The 15,767-nt window shown below is 44.5% G+C and overlaps 1 protein-coding gene across 1 annotated transcript in view; it reads left to right on the top strand.

Annotated features, from left to right (window-relative positions):
- Nucleotides 1-753: 753 nt before the first annotated feature.
- The window catches only part of GSR (glutathione-disulfide reductase), a 42,564-nt gene continuing 27,550 nt past the window's right edge, over nucleotides 754-15,767 (top strand). The window contains exons 1-2 of the mRNA XM_040242899.1: nucleotides 754-1,125; nucleotides 14,411-14,437. Coding sequence (XP_040098833.1) covers nucleotides 829-1,125; nucleotides 14,411-14,437 — 324 coding nt within the window. The 5' untranslated portion in view covers nucleotides 754-828. The remainder of the gene's footprint in view (nucleotides 1,126-14,410; nucleotides 14,438-15,767) is intronic.

The following is a 15,767-nucleotide window of genomic DNA, read 5'->3' as shown; positions in this document are numbered from 1 at the left end:
GCCTACGACGCTCTGGGCCTCGTGAGTGGCGGGCGCTGGCCACACAAAGTGGTGTGGAGCTGAGAGCCTCCAGATATTCTAAAATGACACCCCAGTCTGTACAGCCTGGGAGGAGATGCTTTTGTGTGTCCACCTCTACGCTATCTTTATGCTTCAACTTTTGAACACAAAAACATTTGTTCCAAAGCCTCCCAAACCGTGCTTAAAGTATCATCTGGTGGTGGTGATGGGGGCTGGGTGGAGGTTTTAAAATGATTGCTCGGGTCCTGCCCCAAAGCTTCCGATTTAGTAATCTGGGTTAGGGTTCAGGGATCAGGTGGCCTGCGGATTAAACCTTGAAAAACACCACCCTCAAAATGATTGTGGGCAAGTCTCCTTTCCTTGAGAAGTTGGGCGCCGCTGGCAACTCCCAAGGGGCTCGCTCAGAAAAGGCTGGGGGAACAAAAAGGGGCATTCATCCTTCCTCCACCCATCCGACTTCAGAAACCTACATCCGGCTGATGCCACTCGGGTGCGGGGACCCAGGTGCTGGGGAGAACACGTAGGCGGCGAAATCGGGAAAGACATCCCCCTTTGGAGCAGGGAGAGCTGGCTCGCGGGCACGAGGGGACGCAGAGGGGTCGACGCCGCCCCTCGGCGCCGGTCCGCCCCAGCGCAGCCGAGCCCGAGGGCTCCACCCCCACCCCGCCCTGCTCCCAGCGGAGCACGCAGCGGCAGCTGAGTGCTTAGTCACGGTGAGGCTGCGCCGGCCCCGGAGCCCACACGCCCCCGCCGCCCTTTCCTGGGCCCGCCCCGGGCCGCACCCCCAAGGCGCGCACTTCCGCGCGCATGGCCCTGCTGGCCCGGACTCTAATCGCGAGCGCGGGACACGGCTGGCTGCGGGCGGCGCGCGCCTTCCCCACCTCCGCGCCAGCTCCGGCCGGGCCAGCCCGCGCCTTCTCCCGCGCCATGGCGTGCAAGCAGGAGCCGCAGCAGCCGTGCCCGCCGCTCAGCGCCGGCGCCGAGATCTCGTACGACTACCTGGTGATCGGCGGCGGCTCGGGCGGGCTGGCCAGCGCGCGCCGGGCGGCGGAGCTGGGCGCTCGGGCGGCCGTGGTGGAGAGACACAAGCTGGGCGGCACATGCGTGAGTATCCCTGGTTCCTGGAACTTCTCCTCGTGCCTGGGTCCCTGCCGAGCAGCGTCCCGAAGCCCACCTTTGTGTCCGCTGCTCTCTGCAGGAACAGCCTCCGTTCTTCCCTAGTGCGATCCACCCCCACCTCCGCCCCATGATGGACCCCCTCCCCGCCCCCAGCGCAGCGCTTTCCGCTTCGCCTCGCCGGTCCGAGTCAGGATCCCAGCGAGTGTAGAGGAAGGAAGTATAAAAGGACTTATCCGCGACCCCCGAAGCTAAGCTTGCATCCTTTTTGGCGCAGGTGTCATCCTAACGGTGGCCCGAGGTGATTAAATGTAACAGAACTTTCCTACATCCTCACTCCTCTGGGTGGAAGGGTATTATTGTATTCCACGCTGGATCTTAGCACCAGACCCTTGAAACAGAAAACTGCGTGGAGAATAATTGCCGCTCGCCCGTGTCTCTCTGGGGCGAGGGGAGGAAAGATGGAGCGTGTGCAGTTCACTGGGGATCCTGGGTCTCTCCCTTCAGTTTCAAGGGCAGAATGAGTTACAGCAGCGGTTCTCTCTCTTGGCTACACATTCAAGTCACCTGAGGAGTTGAAAAAAATTCTGCTTAACCCGGGTGCAACTTCGGCTTTGGCGATTCTGAATTGCAGCCAAGGTTGAGAATCACCGACTCCAGTTTGTGTGGATGTAGGATTTACTATTAAATGATTTTACAGATCTTTCGTTGAGGGAGGGCGGTTTAAAACTACCTCTCCGCCAAAGAGGGTTGTAAATGCAGCGATTCAGAAAGGATTCATTTAAAAAATAAGTTTAATTTCCAAGTTATTGATGGCTTTTCTCTCGCAGGACTTGGGTGAGGTACTTGCTATTGGTATTAAAATATTGTATCCCAGGGACTTTGCCGGCAGTGCAGTGGTAACACTCCGCGATTCCGTTGCAGGCGTCGTGAGCTCGATCCCTGGGTCGGGGAATTAAGATCCCGCGTGCCAAAAAAACCCAAAAAGTTGTATCTAAGAGTCCCTTGACCTGGGAATGGGTTCTTGAAGTTCCTTTGGAGAGAGATGCTTAAATGACACTACATTGGGAACTCCTTAAAGGCAGAAGCGAGTTTGTATGTTTTTAGCCTCATCACTTTAACAAAGTCCCTGCTCAGTAACTGTATGTGAATGAAACTCAAAATTAACAGCTGTGAAAGGTTAAAGGAGACAGGACACTGTCTCCAGTGTCCAGTGCTCATTTTTGAAGTTCAAAACGGAAGTGGGAACGACGGAAGGAAAAATCCCGGTTTAATGATCAACTTGTACCTTGACACCTTAGTCCAGACAGAGCCTCGGAGAAGTCTGACTGCAGAAAGCAGATGGAGGGGTGCCAGTAAGAGGCCCCCGGGACAGCCGGTGACATCACTTGATAGCTGCCCATCCTGGTCCCGCTCTGCTTTTGTTTTCTTTCCTCATGAGTGTCCTAATCAGCCTGGGCATCCTTTATCATTGCCTTGATTAATTGGTATTACTCAAGAAGGGGATGCCCCCACTTTTAGATTCCTGTTAGAAATGTAACTAGATGAATTAAGAGATCAGCTACTTCCAATTTAAAAAAAAAAAGATCAACTACTTCGGAGAGCTAGCAAAGGACAGCTTAGGAATTAGCCACTCACCGCTTGGTTATAAAGAACCTGGCTTTGCTTATCTTCAGAGAAGGCAATGGCACCCCACTCCAGCACTCTTGCCTGGAAAATCCCATGGACGGAGGAACCTGATAGGTTATAGTCCATGGGGTCGGATAGGTTATAGTCCATGGGGTCGCAAAGAGTTGGGGTAGGACTGAGTGACTTCACTTTCACATTCCTTATGTCTTTCTGCTACTACAGTTTAGTTTTCAGTAAACACTGATCTCTTGGGGAAAATCCCCTAATTCATATTTTTATGATGCGCCATTTGGGCTTGTATCAAACTGGATTTGGTTTTGAAATGCCAGGAAGGGTGGAGTATGCCTTGGCTATCAGAGAAGATAATAACTAATTGATAAAACGTGAGTTTAGATTTGTCCCAGGATTCTTGCTATCTGGGTTATCTGCAGGTGCCATAACAAACTCCTTACATGCAGTGATTTCCAGACAGGTGTAGGGAAGATGGAAGCACATTTCATTTGTTCCTGTCTTCCCTTCACTTCTCTTAAGTGCGAAGTATTTGGACTGGAGGTGGATGAGAGAAAAGGGTGGATACCAAGATTTGTAGACAAAGGTATCTTCCCTCTAGAAATTTACTGTATGATAGGGGAGCAAAATGTATTGTAGACAGTCAACCCCAGAGTGCGAATGGCACCAGAGTAAGGTTCCCTTAGAGTAGCTGAGAAATGATCACATCTGCTTGAGCACATTGGATAGTTTGGGGATAGAGATAATATCTTTGTGAACTTGAACTGGATGTATATCATTTTTTGACAGGGTAGGTCAGGGGCAGAGGCACAGAGGCAGGGTGTGTTGTATAATCAAATTTGACTGGAGCAGAGGTGTCTCCAATGAGAGATAGAAGCTGATGGGGCAGGGGTAGTAAAAATATAGTGTTTCTGGAAGCACAGTTAACTATGGAAGGATTTTGAGCAGGAAAAGGACACTGTAAAAGTGGATTTATGGTCAAGGTATTAATACTGTTGAGAGATGTCCTTTGGTAAATTGACATAGCTGTTTCTTTACTTTTGACTCTCCAACCAGTTTTTTTCTTAAATGTATAAATCTAGGGACTTCCCTGGTGGCACAGTGGATGAGAATCCTTCTGCCAATGCGGGGGACATGGGTTCGATTCTTGGTCCAGAAATGCCACATGCCATGGAGCAAGCAACTTAGCCGGCGCACCAGGGCTGCTGCGCCGCGCGCTACGACTACAGGAGCGGTGGCGCCTGGAGCCTGTGCTCTGTAACAGGAGCAGCCGCCACAGCGGGAAGTCTGCGTGCGCAGCAACAGAGACCCAGACCAGCCAGAAATAATGAATACCTAAATAATTCTTAAGAGCGTAAACTTTAAAAAGTATATAGATCTCAAGCTTGGTGGATTTTTAAATTTTTTGCTGTGGGTGAATTCGCACAGAAGTTTCAAGTTAGGGCCTTCTAGTGGTGGTGGTGATTTACAGGAAGTGCGATTACGTTTTGTTTTTAATTATTTGCTCATTTATTAGTATACCAGGTATATAAGTGCATTTTTAGATGCTGTGGTCATAGCAACAGACAAAGCAGATAAAAATCCCCATCCTCATGGAGCTTACATTGTGATCATTATATGTAATTTCTAAATTTTCCATGTGGTTTTTAACAAATAAAAAAGTACACATTTTTGTTTTTAACCTTCCTTCATGAAAGCTTAGACTCATGGATTGATGAAGTTGGAAATGATTTTGGAGTCCCACTAATTCAGTCTTACCATAATTTTTTTTTTTAAATAGGAAGCACCAACATAAGCTTGCTGACTCAATTTTTTTTAATGACCATTTGAAAAAATTATATTACTATCATTTTTATCAAGAATTTTTTTTTAATTAAAAGTAGGAAGCTTATAATTTTAAATAAAGGACAGTTCTTTCTTTATTTATTTGGCCATGCTGTGCGGCTTATGAGATCTTAGTTTCCTGCCCAGGGATCAGTCCCATGCCCCCTGCAGTGGAAATGCGGAGCCCTAACCATTAGACTGCCAGGGAAGCCCTGACAGTCCTTTAAATTAAATACTTTTAGCTTTATGTAGGAGAAGGCAATGGCACCCCACTCCAGTACTCTTGCCTGGAAAATCCCATGGATGGAGGAGCCTGGTGGGCTACAGTCCATGGGGTCGTGAAGAGTCGGACATGACTGAGCGACTTCACTTTCACTTTTCACTTTTATGCATTGGAGAAGGAAATGGCAACCCACTCCAGTGTTCTTGCATGGAGAATCCCAGGGACGGGGGAGCCTGGTGGGCTGCCGTCTATGGGGTCGCATAGAGTCAGACACGACTGAAGCGACTTAGCAGCAGCAGCGGCAGCTTTATTTAAACGGGGCATGGGCCTTGTTGCTTTCATTTCATAAAGGATCAGACTCACATAGAACCTTATAGGAATTTAGAAGCATTGTTCTAGCCTAGGACCCTCATTTTTACCAAGGGACAAATTGTCAGCTGAAACGTGGTTGAAAACAAACCAAGCATAAAATAATCTATGGAATTAGCAGTGCAGCCATCAGAAGCTGTGGTTTTGGTGTCATTGTGTGGAGTGATTTATGACTTGATGAACATTTTTAATCATTCTTCTCAGCTACACAGAAGGAAACTACTTCTGCTTCTTAGGAACCAGTCATCATTTTGTGGCTAAGACTCTACTCTCCCAGTGTGGGGATCCTGGGTTCGATCCAAGGTCAGGGAACTAGATCCCACCTTCCAAAACTAAAGAGCCCCGCATGCCACAACGAAGATCCTGCAACTAAGACCTGGTGCAGCCAAATTAAAAAACAAAGCAAAACAAAAACGCTTGCTTTGGAATCTGCCAGGTGGGTGTCCAGTTTAGAGCTCCTGATTTAGCAGGTCTGGAGTGAAGCCCCAGCACGTGTATTTTTATGAAGAGCCCAATTCTGATTCTGGTGTACTTGAGCCAGACACAATGCTGCAGGCTTCGTGGAAAGCAGGAACTGTGCGAAGACTGAATTTGACCCCATGGAAGCACAAGAGTGAATCTGGTGAACCCTGCACAGTTGTCAGGGTCAGATGATAATGGGTTTGGTCCAAGAGTCATTTCCTGCTTTCATAGTTTCATGCTTCCAGAGTAAATGCCTTCCATGGGTGTATATGTGGTGTGACTGCTTGCCACATATACAGTTTTCCTTTTCCTGGATGCTTTTTGTCCCTTCTGTGATAAGACAGAAGGGACAAAAGAAGGACGGCCCCTTCCGAGGAGACAGGTATTTTCAGGATGAGTGACCTATGTTGGTATACTGAGAGTTCTTTGATGGAGTTTATCACCTTAAACTGTTACGAAGCTCAGGTTTGAGAACACTGTGTCTCATACTGTGTACTGTAGGGAAGGAAAAACGTTTCCTCCACCCTTTAAGTTCAGTAGCTGGGGCCTGCAAACTAAACTTGACAATGGGCAGATTAATGGGACAAAAGGTTTATTTCACATGCACACATGAGAGTCACAGAAAAGAATTGGGTAAAAAGGAACTCGTAGGGAAAAAAGGAACTCATAGACCTGGAAACTTAATACAAATTAACAGAGGGTGACAAATTGTGGAAAAGTAACCAAAGGAAAGGGGATTTGGACATTTAGAGGCAATAAATTGTGGGAAGGTAAATATATGGGGGGAAACTAATGGAAGATAAGGGTTACTTTAATAAGGTGTGTGTGTGTGTGTGTGTGTGTGTGCGTGCGCAGATTCTTCTCGTTGCTACCTTTCCATCTCCAGTGATAAGGGTTTTTCTCCAGCTAGTATAGGATAGGGTGGGAAACACCTTCACTAAGGGAAATGTTAGCTTTGCTTTTCAGCAGAAAGGTGGGGAGATCAGACCCTCCTGTCTGCTGTTTCTAAATTGTCTTCACCTCAAAATAATGCTAGAGGAGTGGCATGGGCAATAGGGTGGCCCACTGTTTTGGAGTAGCACATTCTGTTGCCCTCAAGTTCAATGTGGAAATAAGTGAAGGCTAGTACTGCTACTAAATGTCTAGTGGATGAACTAGGGAAAAAGGCTTGTGTAGCTCTAATAACATGATCCCACGCTTAAATTAGTCTTTATTTTTCTGGATCAGGTTAGACATTAAAAATGGGAAGCTGAAAGAAATCATCTTTTTAGTATTCAATTAGAAGTAAGTAATCTTCTATTGGCTACTGCAAGTCATTCATTTCTGAGGGCTGGAGAATACATGAGATAATTTTTGAGTTCATTCTGTGGAGTCTCCAAAAAGGTAAATAGGGACGTAACTCATTTTGTAGCACTTTGCAGATTCTGTGTTTGTTTTTCCTTTTTACAAACTGCAGGCTTGTGGCTACGCTGCATTGCCCACATCTCTTAGTGCCATTTTTGCAGCAGCATTTGCTCACTTCATGTCTCTGTGTCATTTTAACTCCCGTGGTATTTCAGACTTTTTCTTCGTTATTGTATCTGTTATGGTGGTCTGCCATCAATGATCCTTGATTTTAACTACATGACTTGGTGAGGACTCAGATGACAGTTAGCATTTTTTAGCAATAAAGTGTTTCTTAGTTTTGTGCCTTTTTTCTCAATGCTGTTACACACTTAATTGACTACAGTGTAGTGTAAACATAACTGTTGTATGAACTAGGAAACCAAAAGAATTTATGTGACTCGGGGTACTCACTTTATTTCTGTGGTCTGGAGCCAAACCTGAAATATCTCTGAGGCCTGCCTGTATCATGCTTGTTTCATGATCAAGCGCAGACGGGAAAATGCAGAGGTTGCCCAAAGCCAAGGTGAACTAGAGCCTTCTGGGAGCTTGGTTGCTGTGGTTCAGGGCCCTTCTTTCTGACTTACTATTCCCTTGCCCCAGGGCCTGCAGGAGCGCATATTCCAGTGTTCTTGCTGACTGTACTGATGCAGCGATAAAGACTAACCCAGTTTTAGTGTATCAGTGTGAGGTTCTTAACCAGTGAGAGGGAGTAAGGGTTGATCCCTGGACAAAAAGTCTTTTTTTTTAAAAATATATATTATATTACTTTCAGATAATTTGATATTTGTATATATTGTGAAATGATCACCACCATAAATGTAGTTAACATCTGTCACAATACATAGTTAGAAGTTTTTCCTGTGAACTTTTTTTTTTCCACTGTTTAAAATTTATTTTAATTAATTTATTTGACTGAGCTAGGTCCTAGTTGTGGTATACAAACTCTTAGTTGTGGCTTGTGGGATCTTAGTTTCCCAACCAGGGATAGAACCTGGGCCCCCTGCATTGGGAGTGTGGAGCCTTAACCACTGGACTGCCAGGGAAGTCCCCTCTTGTAAACTTTTAAGCTCTGCCCTCTTAGCAGCTCTCAAATAGTGTTATTAACTGTAGTCACCATGCTGTATGTAGTTACATCCCCGTGACTTACTTACTTTATAATGGAAAGTTTGCACCTAGCAAAAGTCTTCTCGATCATTAATGTCACAGTGAGCTGTGCTGTACACACCAGTTGGAGAGGCCAGCAGGAGGAGTGGAGGCTTTAAAAGAGGCCTGAGAAACAGCCATGTGGTGAATTGTTGTCTGTATTCATCTAGGGTGTTTACAGGGCCTCCCTGGTGGCTCAGATGGTAAAGAATCTGCCCCTGGTTGGGAAGAACCCCTGGAGAAGGAAATGGCAACCCACTCCAGTATTCTTGCCTGGAGAATCCCATGGATAGAGAAGCCTGCTGGTCTACAGTTCATGAGGTCGCAGAGAGTTGAACATGACTAAGCAACTTAACACTTCTTCACTTCAGGCTGCAAACAGTTATGTGGTATAACAGGTGAATCATACACTAACTTGGAGGTAGTCGCATGTACTTTGATATTATAGTATCTGTAGCCCCAGTAGGCTGAACATGCATATTTTTTAATGGTAAGAATACTTAACATGAAATCCACCCTCTTAACAAAATTGTAAGTGTTCAGTACTGCATCACCGACTCAACAGACATAAATTTCAGCAAGCTCCAGGAGTTTGGGAGGCCTGGCGTGCTGCAGTCCATGGGGTCGCAGAGTCAGACACAACTGAGCAACTGAACAACAACAGTATTGCTGATTGTAGGTACAGTGTTGTATGACAGATCTTTAAAACATCCTGCTTATCGAGATTTGGAGCCCATTAATTGGTAAATCCACATTGCCCTCTCCCACCCCCAGCCCTGGCAGCCACCATTCCACTGTTTGATTCTTTGAATTTGACTGTCTTAGATTCCTCATGTAAGTGGAATCATGCAATAGCTACCTTTCTGTGACTGTCTTATTTCACTACGATGTTCCAAGGTTGGCTTCCCTGGTGGCTCAGATTGTAAAGAATCTGCCTGCAGTGTAGGAGACCAAGGTTCGATCCTTGGGTCAGGAAGAGCCCCTAGAGATGGAAATGGCAACCCATTCCAGTATTCTTGCCTGGAGAATCCCATGGACAGAGGAGCCTGGCAGGTTATATAGTCCACGGGGTTGCAAAGAGTTGGACACAGCTGAGCAACTGACATTTTCTCAATGTTGCACATGCATTTTTAAATGAACATTTACTAAAAGGAGAGCTCAGTTTAGGGAACCTTGCCATTAGTTCCTTCAGTATTGACAAAGATCCCTCAAAACCAGAAAATAATCCTGATTGTTTCATGAGTTGCAAGTTTCATAAAATGAGGCACACCTATGTTTATAAGTGCCAAAGAAAGGAGTAATCAGAAAGGGTGGGGTTTGTTGAAGCAGGCAAATCCTATTATTGAAGTCTTTTGATTTACCTTGTTGATTGTATAATCTTTTGCAACAGTCTTAGTAATGTTGCTTTGCCATCCACCTCAGAACCCACTAAAGTTGCAAGGCCAGTAAAAGAAAGGCTGCTTCTTAATCCTTCAAAGTTCCTGCTTGCGTGTAAAAGGTATTTTGCACAAGTAGCAACAAAATTTTTCTGGTCGAGTGGAATTAAAGAATTTTATGGAAATAGGAGTGACCTTCCGCATTTCTAGGCAGATTACACACAGTCACAATTAATAACCGTTTATTCACTGAGTGTTGCAACATGAGATATTAAATAGGATATGGGATCCTAGATCCTTTTTCTTTTGGGGGTGCGCAAGAGCTGTGGGGCCAGATATCACTCAGTGGGTATCAGGTGGTAGAGAAAAGTGACACCCTAGAGGAGCTTGTCTCACATAGCTGAATCTGGTTTCCCCTGGTTGCCCCAGAGTAGCAGTTCATTTGTGTTTGATCCCTGGGACTGGGAGATTGCATGTTAATCTAAGGATCCGCTAAAATAAGAATTGAGCTCAAACAATTTTAGTTCTGACATTGGAATACCTCTTTTATAAGTTCATTTTCTTGCTTTAGATTCTGTTTTACATAGAATACCTTCATTCTTCTTTCAAGCTAGATGCCTTCCCAGACTAACTTTCATCTGAAATTTGAAGGTAAAAGGCATGGATATTAAATATTTAATATGTGCCAGGGTGTGATAATTGGATTTATAATAAGAAATACATATTTGATCTTTATTCCCATTTCTGGCACAGAACTCCTAAAACCTTTGGAATTTACTATATGATGAGTGATAAAGGTGCCTAGACATTCAGCCTCACCTGGGTTTAAGTAAATGAGGTGTCTGATGGAAAGAACATAAGCATAGGTGCTGGTTGGCAAAGGAACCAGCCTAACCCTCTGACCTTGGGAAGGCAAGGACAAGGGTTTGGAGGTCAAATAACACGAGTGGCCAATGATTTAGTCAACCCTGACTGTGTAATGGAAGCCTTCAGAGAAGACCAAAAGGACAGTTCAGAGAGCTTCTGGGTTGGTGAACACTTGGAGATTCGAGGAGAGTGGAGTGTGCCCAGAGAGGGCATGAGGGCTCCACACCCCTTCCTACATAGCTTACCCTGCACATCTCTTCCATTGGTCTGCTCCTGAGTTATGTTATAGCTTTTTATAATAAACCGGTAATCTCATGAGTAAAATGTTCCATCACACGTTTTTCTAGGTCCTGTGAGCCACCCTAGCAAATTAATCAAAACCAAGAAAGGGTGGTGGGAGGTGGAGTCATTGAAACTTTGGATCTATAGCAGGTTGGTCAGAAGCCCAGCTGATAAATCTGGACTTGTGTTTGGTGACTGACATGGGGGATAGGGCAGTCTTGTAGGACTGACCCCTTCACCGCTGAGATCTGATCCTGTCTCCAATGGATGCTGTCAGAATGGAGCTAAATTGTGGAGAAATAAAACACACATCAGGAGTGGTCAGAATTGTGAAGGGACGTAAGTGGTATCCAGGGGCTTATTAGCTGTGGATGTAAAGCTGGTGACACTCGCCAAAGACAGAGGTCTCTATCGCTTCTGATCATCAACACTGAGCCCCTAGAACAGTGTCTTGTGCAAAATGACTGAAAGGTTGTGCTGAAAGAAGCTGTTGATGAACCGATAGTGTTTTGCTTAGTGGATGATGATTTGTCATTTGCTAAGTGCTCTTGTCTCAGTCCTGAACTGGATTTTAGGCTGTGAAGAAGGAAAATGGATGGACGAAACCATAGGCAACCCGTGATGGGAAACGGTAAGGGGGAAACCAGAGGAAGGAAGCTTACTGTTACTTAAGCACCAGTGACATTCTTGACCCGTGAGATTGCAAATTAGCCAAGTTACTGTGATGTTTTTACTTGTCTGGGCAGAATTGTAGGTTAGAAGGCCAGACCTTGGTTAAATGGTGAAGCTCATGAATTTTGCCACAGGTATCACTGGACTCTCAGGCTTCCTAGGTGGCTTAGTGGTAAGGAATCTGCCAGCCAATGCAAGAGACATGGATTCGATCCCTGGATCGGGAAGATCCCCTGGAGGAGGAAGTGGCAACCCACTCCAGTATTCTTGCCTAGAGAATCCCATGGGCAGAGGAGCCTGGTGGGCTATAGTCTGTGGGGTCGCATAGTCAGGCACAACTGAGCGACTAAGACACAGTTTTCCATATGGCTTTTCTACACCAGAAGAGCTGGCAGACTGCAGAAATAATTCAGAGGGGTCAGTGGCATCATCAGAACTATCATGAATTAGGAAACAGGTGCTTTACATACATCATCTCTGATCATTGCAAAACCTCTACAATATAAGTATTATGGGATACTAGTATCCCATAAGTAATATAAGTCCCGTTCTATGGGATAGGAAACCGAGCTCAGAAGGGTTTAGAAACTTACCCCTAACAGCCAGCAAGTAGAGGATTCAAGCTCCTGTCTGTCTGACTCTACATCTGTGCTCAACCTCAGCTAGAGTGGGAAGGAGGGTTGACTAGGGCTACGTAGAGCTCTCCACCCCAGCTTCCTCAGCTTTGTAGGGAATGAATCATTTTCTCCTTCCACGTCAAAGAGGCATTTGATAGTGGGGTTGCGCTGAAGTGTTTGAGGTTTTGGAAACCAGTGGAAACCCCTGGAGGCCTGTCACTAGGAGCTGCCAAAATAGGAGGAGTACGTCAAGGTCATGGGTTTCCATTCAGCCCTAGCCCCAGGTCCCAAAGTGTGCTAGACAGATTTTCTGGCTCCTAAAGCTCATAATTTTCTACCAGCTTCCTCCTCTGACTCCGGGCCCAAGAGTTTGCGATTTTAGGGAATGTGGGTGATTCGGCTGCTGCCTTTGGAGTCGGCTTCCTGGACAGGCCAAGCACCTCCTTCTGGTCGGGACTGTGGCTCCAGGAGAGCAGAGTCTGCATCCATTTAGTGCTCTCTTTTGCATCATTTCTGATAACTTAATCAGTGCTTCTGCATGAATGAATGGTTAAACTTCTAAAAAATAAACTACTCAAAAGTCATACACTTGGCCCCAGACCTGTAATGTTTAGGCATCCAGAGAGCCCACCTAGTTCTCTATGGTCATGCTCAGCAGAGCTTATGAGCACCTGATATAAATTATTCCAATGTAACAAATGTTTCCATGTAAAAAAAAATAATTGTATAGTAGAAAATACTGAAAATAGATAAGAGCGATCAGAGAATCAACCATCTAAATTCCACTACCCAGATAAAATCATTTTGGTTTATTTCTTTGTCTAAATGAATTACACAAGTAAGGAATGACATTATAGAAAGCATACGGAGTAAAATATAAACATTTTCTCCCTCCCCAGAGATGACTACTGTTAATAACATCGAGTATGTGCTCAAAGTGTTTAATTGTATGTGCACATTTTCAAATATATATAAATGTAAATTGGAATATACAGAACAAGTTGTTCTGCAGCTTTCTTTTTGTCGCTTAATATTCTAAGAAACCCTTCTGTAACAGTAAATAGAAATCACGGTGGCCTTTTAAAGGACTGCAAAGTGTTCCATAGGCTCAGTGTACAATAATTTCCCTATAATAACGCTTCCTTAGTGAAGGATTGTTACCTTGTTTCCTGTTAATCCCTGTGACAGTGAATGTACATCCTTATCTATGTATCTTTGGATGCTGGGACATAATATGTGGCCATTTAAGTGTAATACAGTCCTAAATTTAGAATTGCTAAACTCTAATGGTGTGTGCCAAACAGTATGTGCAGTTTTAGTGGCTTTCTCTTTAAAAAAATACATATTTGTAGTTGAATAAGTTTGATGTGTAACATCGTGTAAGTTTAAGGTGTATAGCCTGTCACTTTGATGTATTTATCGATTGTAATATGATTGCCTAATGTAAGAATATTTATCATGTTACATAATTATAGTACAATATTGCTGCCTAAGTACTAATTAGTCTTACTCTTAGCCACAGTTTTTTTCAAGTTATAAATTTTAGGGTGTGATCAAAAGGAAATAAATGTACACAAAAATGTGTGTGTAAACATACATCACAATTTACAAGGACTGTTGGGAGGAATTTCTCTCTAAGGAGTTTGAATAGTTATATATATTTTTATGATGAATAGTATACTTTTAAACATCTGGCTGGTTTTTACTGAAATCTTACTATCTGTGTTCTCCTTTGTATTGGCTGCTAGAAGACTAAGAGTCAAGTTTGTGGTCTGTTTCTAACATACAGACATAAAGGTCTATACATATACATGAATATAAGTGTATATATGGTGTATTATCTTCGTGTATATAAGCATAGAGAGAGATAATAGATAAACTTCACGGCTTGATTCATCATCATACTTTGATCTTGAAAAATAATGTAATTTTCTGCTATAGATTTTCTCAGAGGAAACATTCTGGGTGTTTTACCCAGCATAAGCCATAGTAAATTTCTCAGAAATCCTCCAGGACAGCTGCTCAAACGATTCAGTTGCCTTTATTCAGCTGGTGGGTCCTCTTTGCCACTGCATTGCTCTTTCTCTTCTGCTTTGTCCCTCTTGACTTGTGCAAGCTCTGACCTTGGCTACCTCCTGATCTGTATCATCCCTGGAGTGCCTCCTTCCCCCCTGCCCTGCCTCAGGAATGGAATTGTTCCCCCGTGCAACCCACTGCTTTTCTTGACAAAATACTGAGAAGTAAAATTCTCTGCCTTCTCACACAAGGAACTATTGTTCATAATTTTTCAACTCTATAATAGAAAAAAGGGAGTAAGTCTCCAGGGTAGATGCTTGGGTTTCATCTTTTGCAGGTTTCTTTGATGGTTTTGAATGGAATATTCCTAAAATATGTCCCTCTTATTTTTTTTCTAGGTGAATGTCGGATGTGTACCCAAAAAGGTAGAACTTTTATTTCTCCTTCCTTTCATTCCCCTTGGGCATATTTGGTGAATCGTGATGAGAATAAGGTTATTTTCAGATGTACCAGTTAAAATCCTTGCCGCAAAAAAGAGCTGAGAAACCTACTAATGGTGGCTTAAATCACAGGATAGTTTTTATTTGTGTTTTTAAATCATTTGGGCTTCCCTGGTGACTCAGTTGTGAAGAATCCACCTGCCATCCACCTCCACAGAGATTAGGGTTCGATCCCTGGGTCAGGAAGATCCCCTGGAGAAGGTCATGACAACCCACTCCAGTATTCGTGCCTAGAATCCACATGGACAGAGGAGCCTGGTGGCCTACAGTCCAGGGGGTCACAAAGAGTTGAACACAACTGAGCGACTGAGCATGCACAAATAACATTTATTAAGAAGCCTGAAGAGGGAGAAAAGATGCCTGGGGATAGATATCTGAAAGACCCCTGGCTTCTCTCCATCTTTCCGCTCTGGTATTCTCGGTGTATGATCAGTAGTATCATGCCCCACCCCCTCAAAGCCACAGGATGGCTGGTGGAGCTCCAGGCAGGATGTCCTCACCCAGCACTTTCCCCGCAGATGGGTTTAGATTCTCCTGGCCAGGGCAAGCTACCCCTACAGAGGAGACTGGGCAAGTGAGTGGCATATTCAGCCCAGAAAAAGGGAGGGAGGGGCTGCTGCAGAGATAACCACAGAAATATTAGCTCCTGGATACTAACTGCGTCATACATACAAAGGAAATTCATCCTGGCCGTTCACCTTGTGGTTAGGTTCTCACAGGGACAAAGTTCCTTTGGGGACACAGCGGGGAGATAACCGGGAGTAGAACACAGTGTCGTCTCCAACTTCTGATGGTCTAGAAGGAACAAAGGCCAACCAAATATGTATAGTCATGCTGTCAAAGAGAAGCATTATCTGTCTGCACAGGATAACCTTTTCTCAATCGGGAGGTCCAGCCAGGAAATAAAAACGATTATGTCCAACTCTAAGCCCAAGTGCCGAAATGAGCAAGACCTAGTACATGAGGGTAGCAAATGGATGGGTGTGCCTCACGCACGTGGCTTCAGTTAATACCTGGAACCCTCAGTGACTTTGCACAGAGTTGGGTGTTTGCCTCAATCCATCTGGTCTTTCACCTGCTCCAGTGCAGCTCTGATTTTTTTTCCCAGAGAGACTAGAATGGTTTTTCTCCTGAAAAGGGGTGTCAAGATTGTTGGGGGTGTTTTTTTTTGTTTTTTGTTTTTATCTTGATGTTGATAGTTTTTGTTTTTCAGCAGAAATCTATTGCCCTGTAAATTATCCATGTTAAAACCATG

This window comes from Oryx dammah, unplaced genomic scaffold, assembly GCF_014754425.2.
Source record: "Oryx dammah isolate SB20612 unplaced genomic scaffold, SCBI_Odam_1.1 HiC_scaffold_7, whole genome shotgun sequence".
NCBI classification, from domain to species: domain Eukaryota; kingdom Metazoa; phylum Chordata; class Mammalia; order Artiodactyla; family Bovidae; genus Oryx; species Oryx dammah.
Note: the sequence above shows the minus strand (reverse complement) of the source record. Positions and strands in the feature narration are given on the sequence as shown.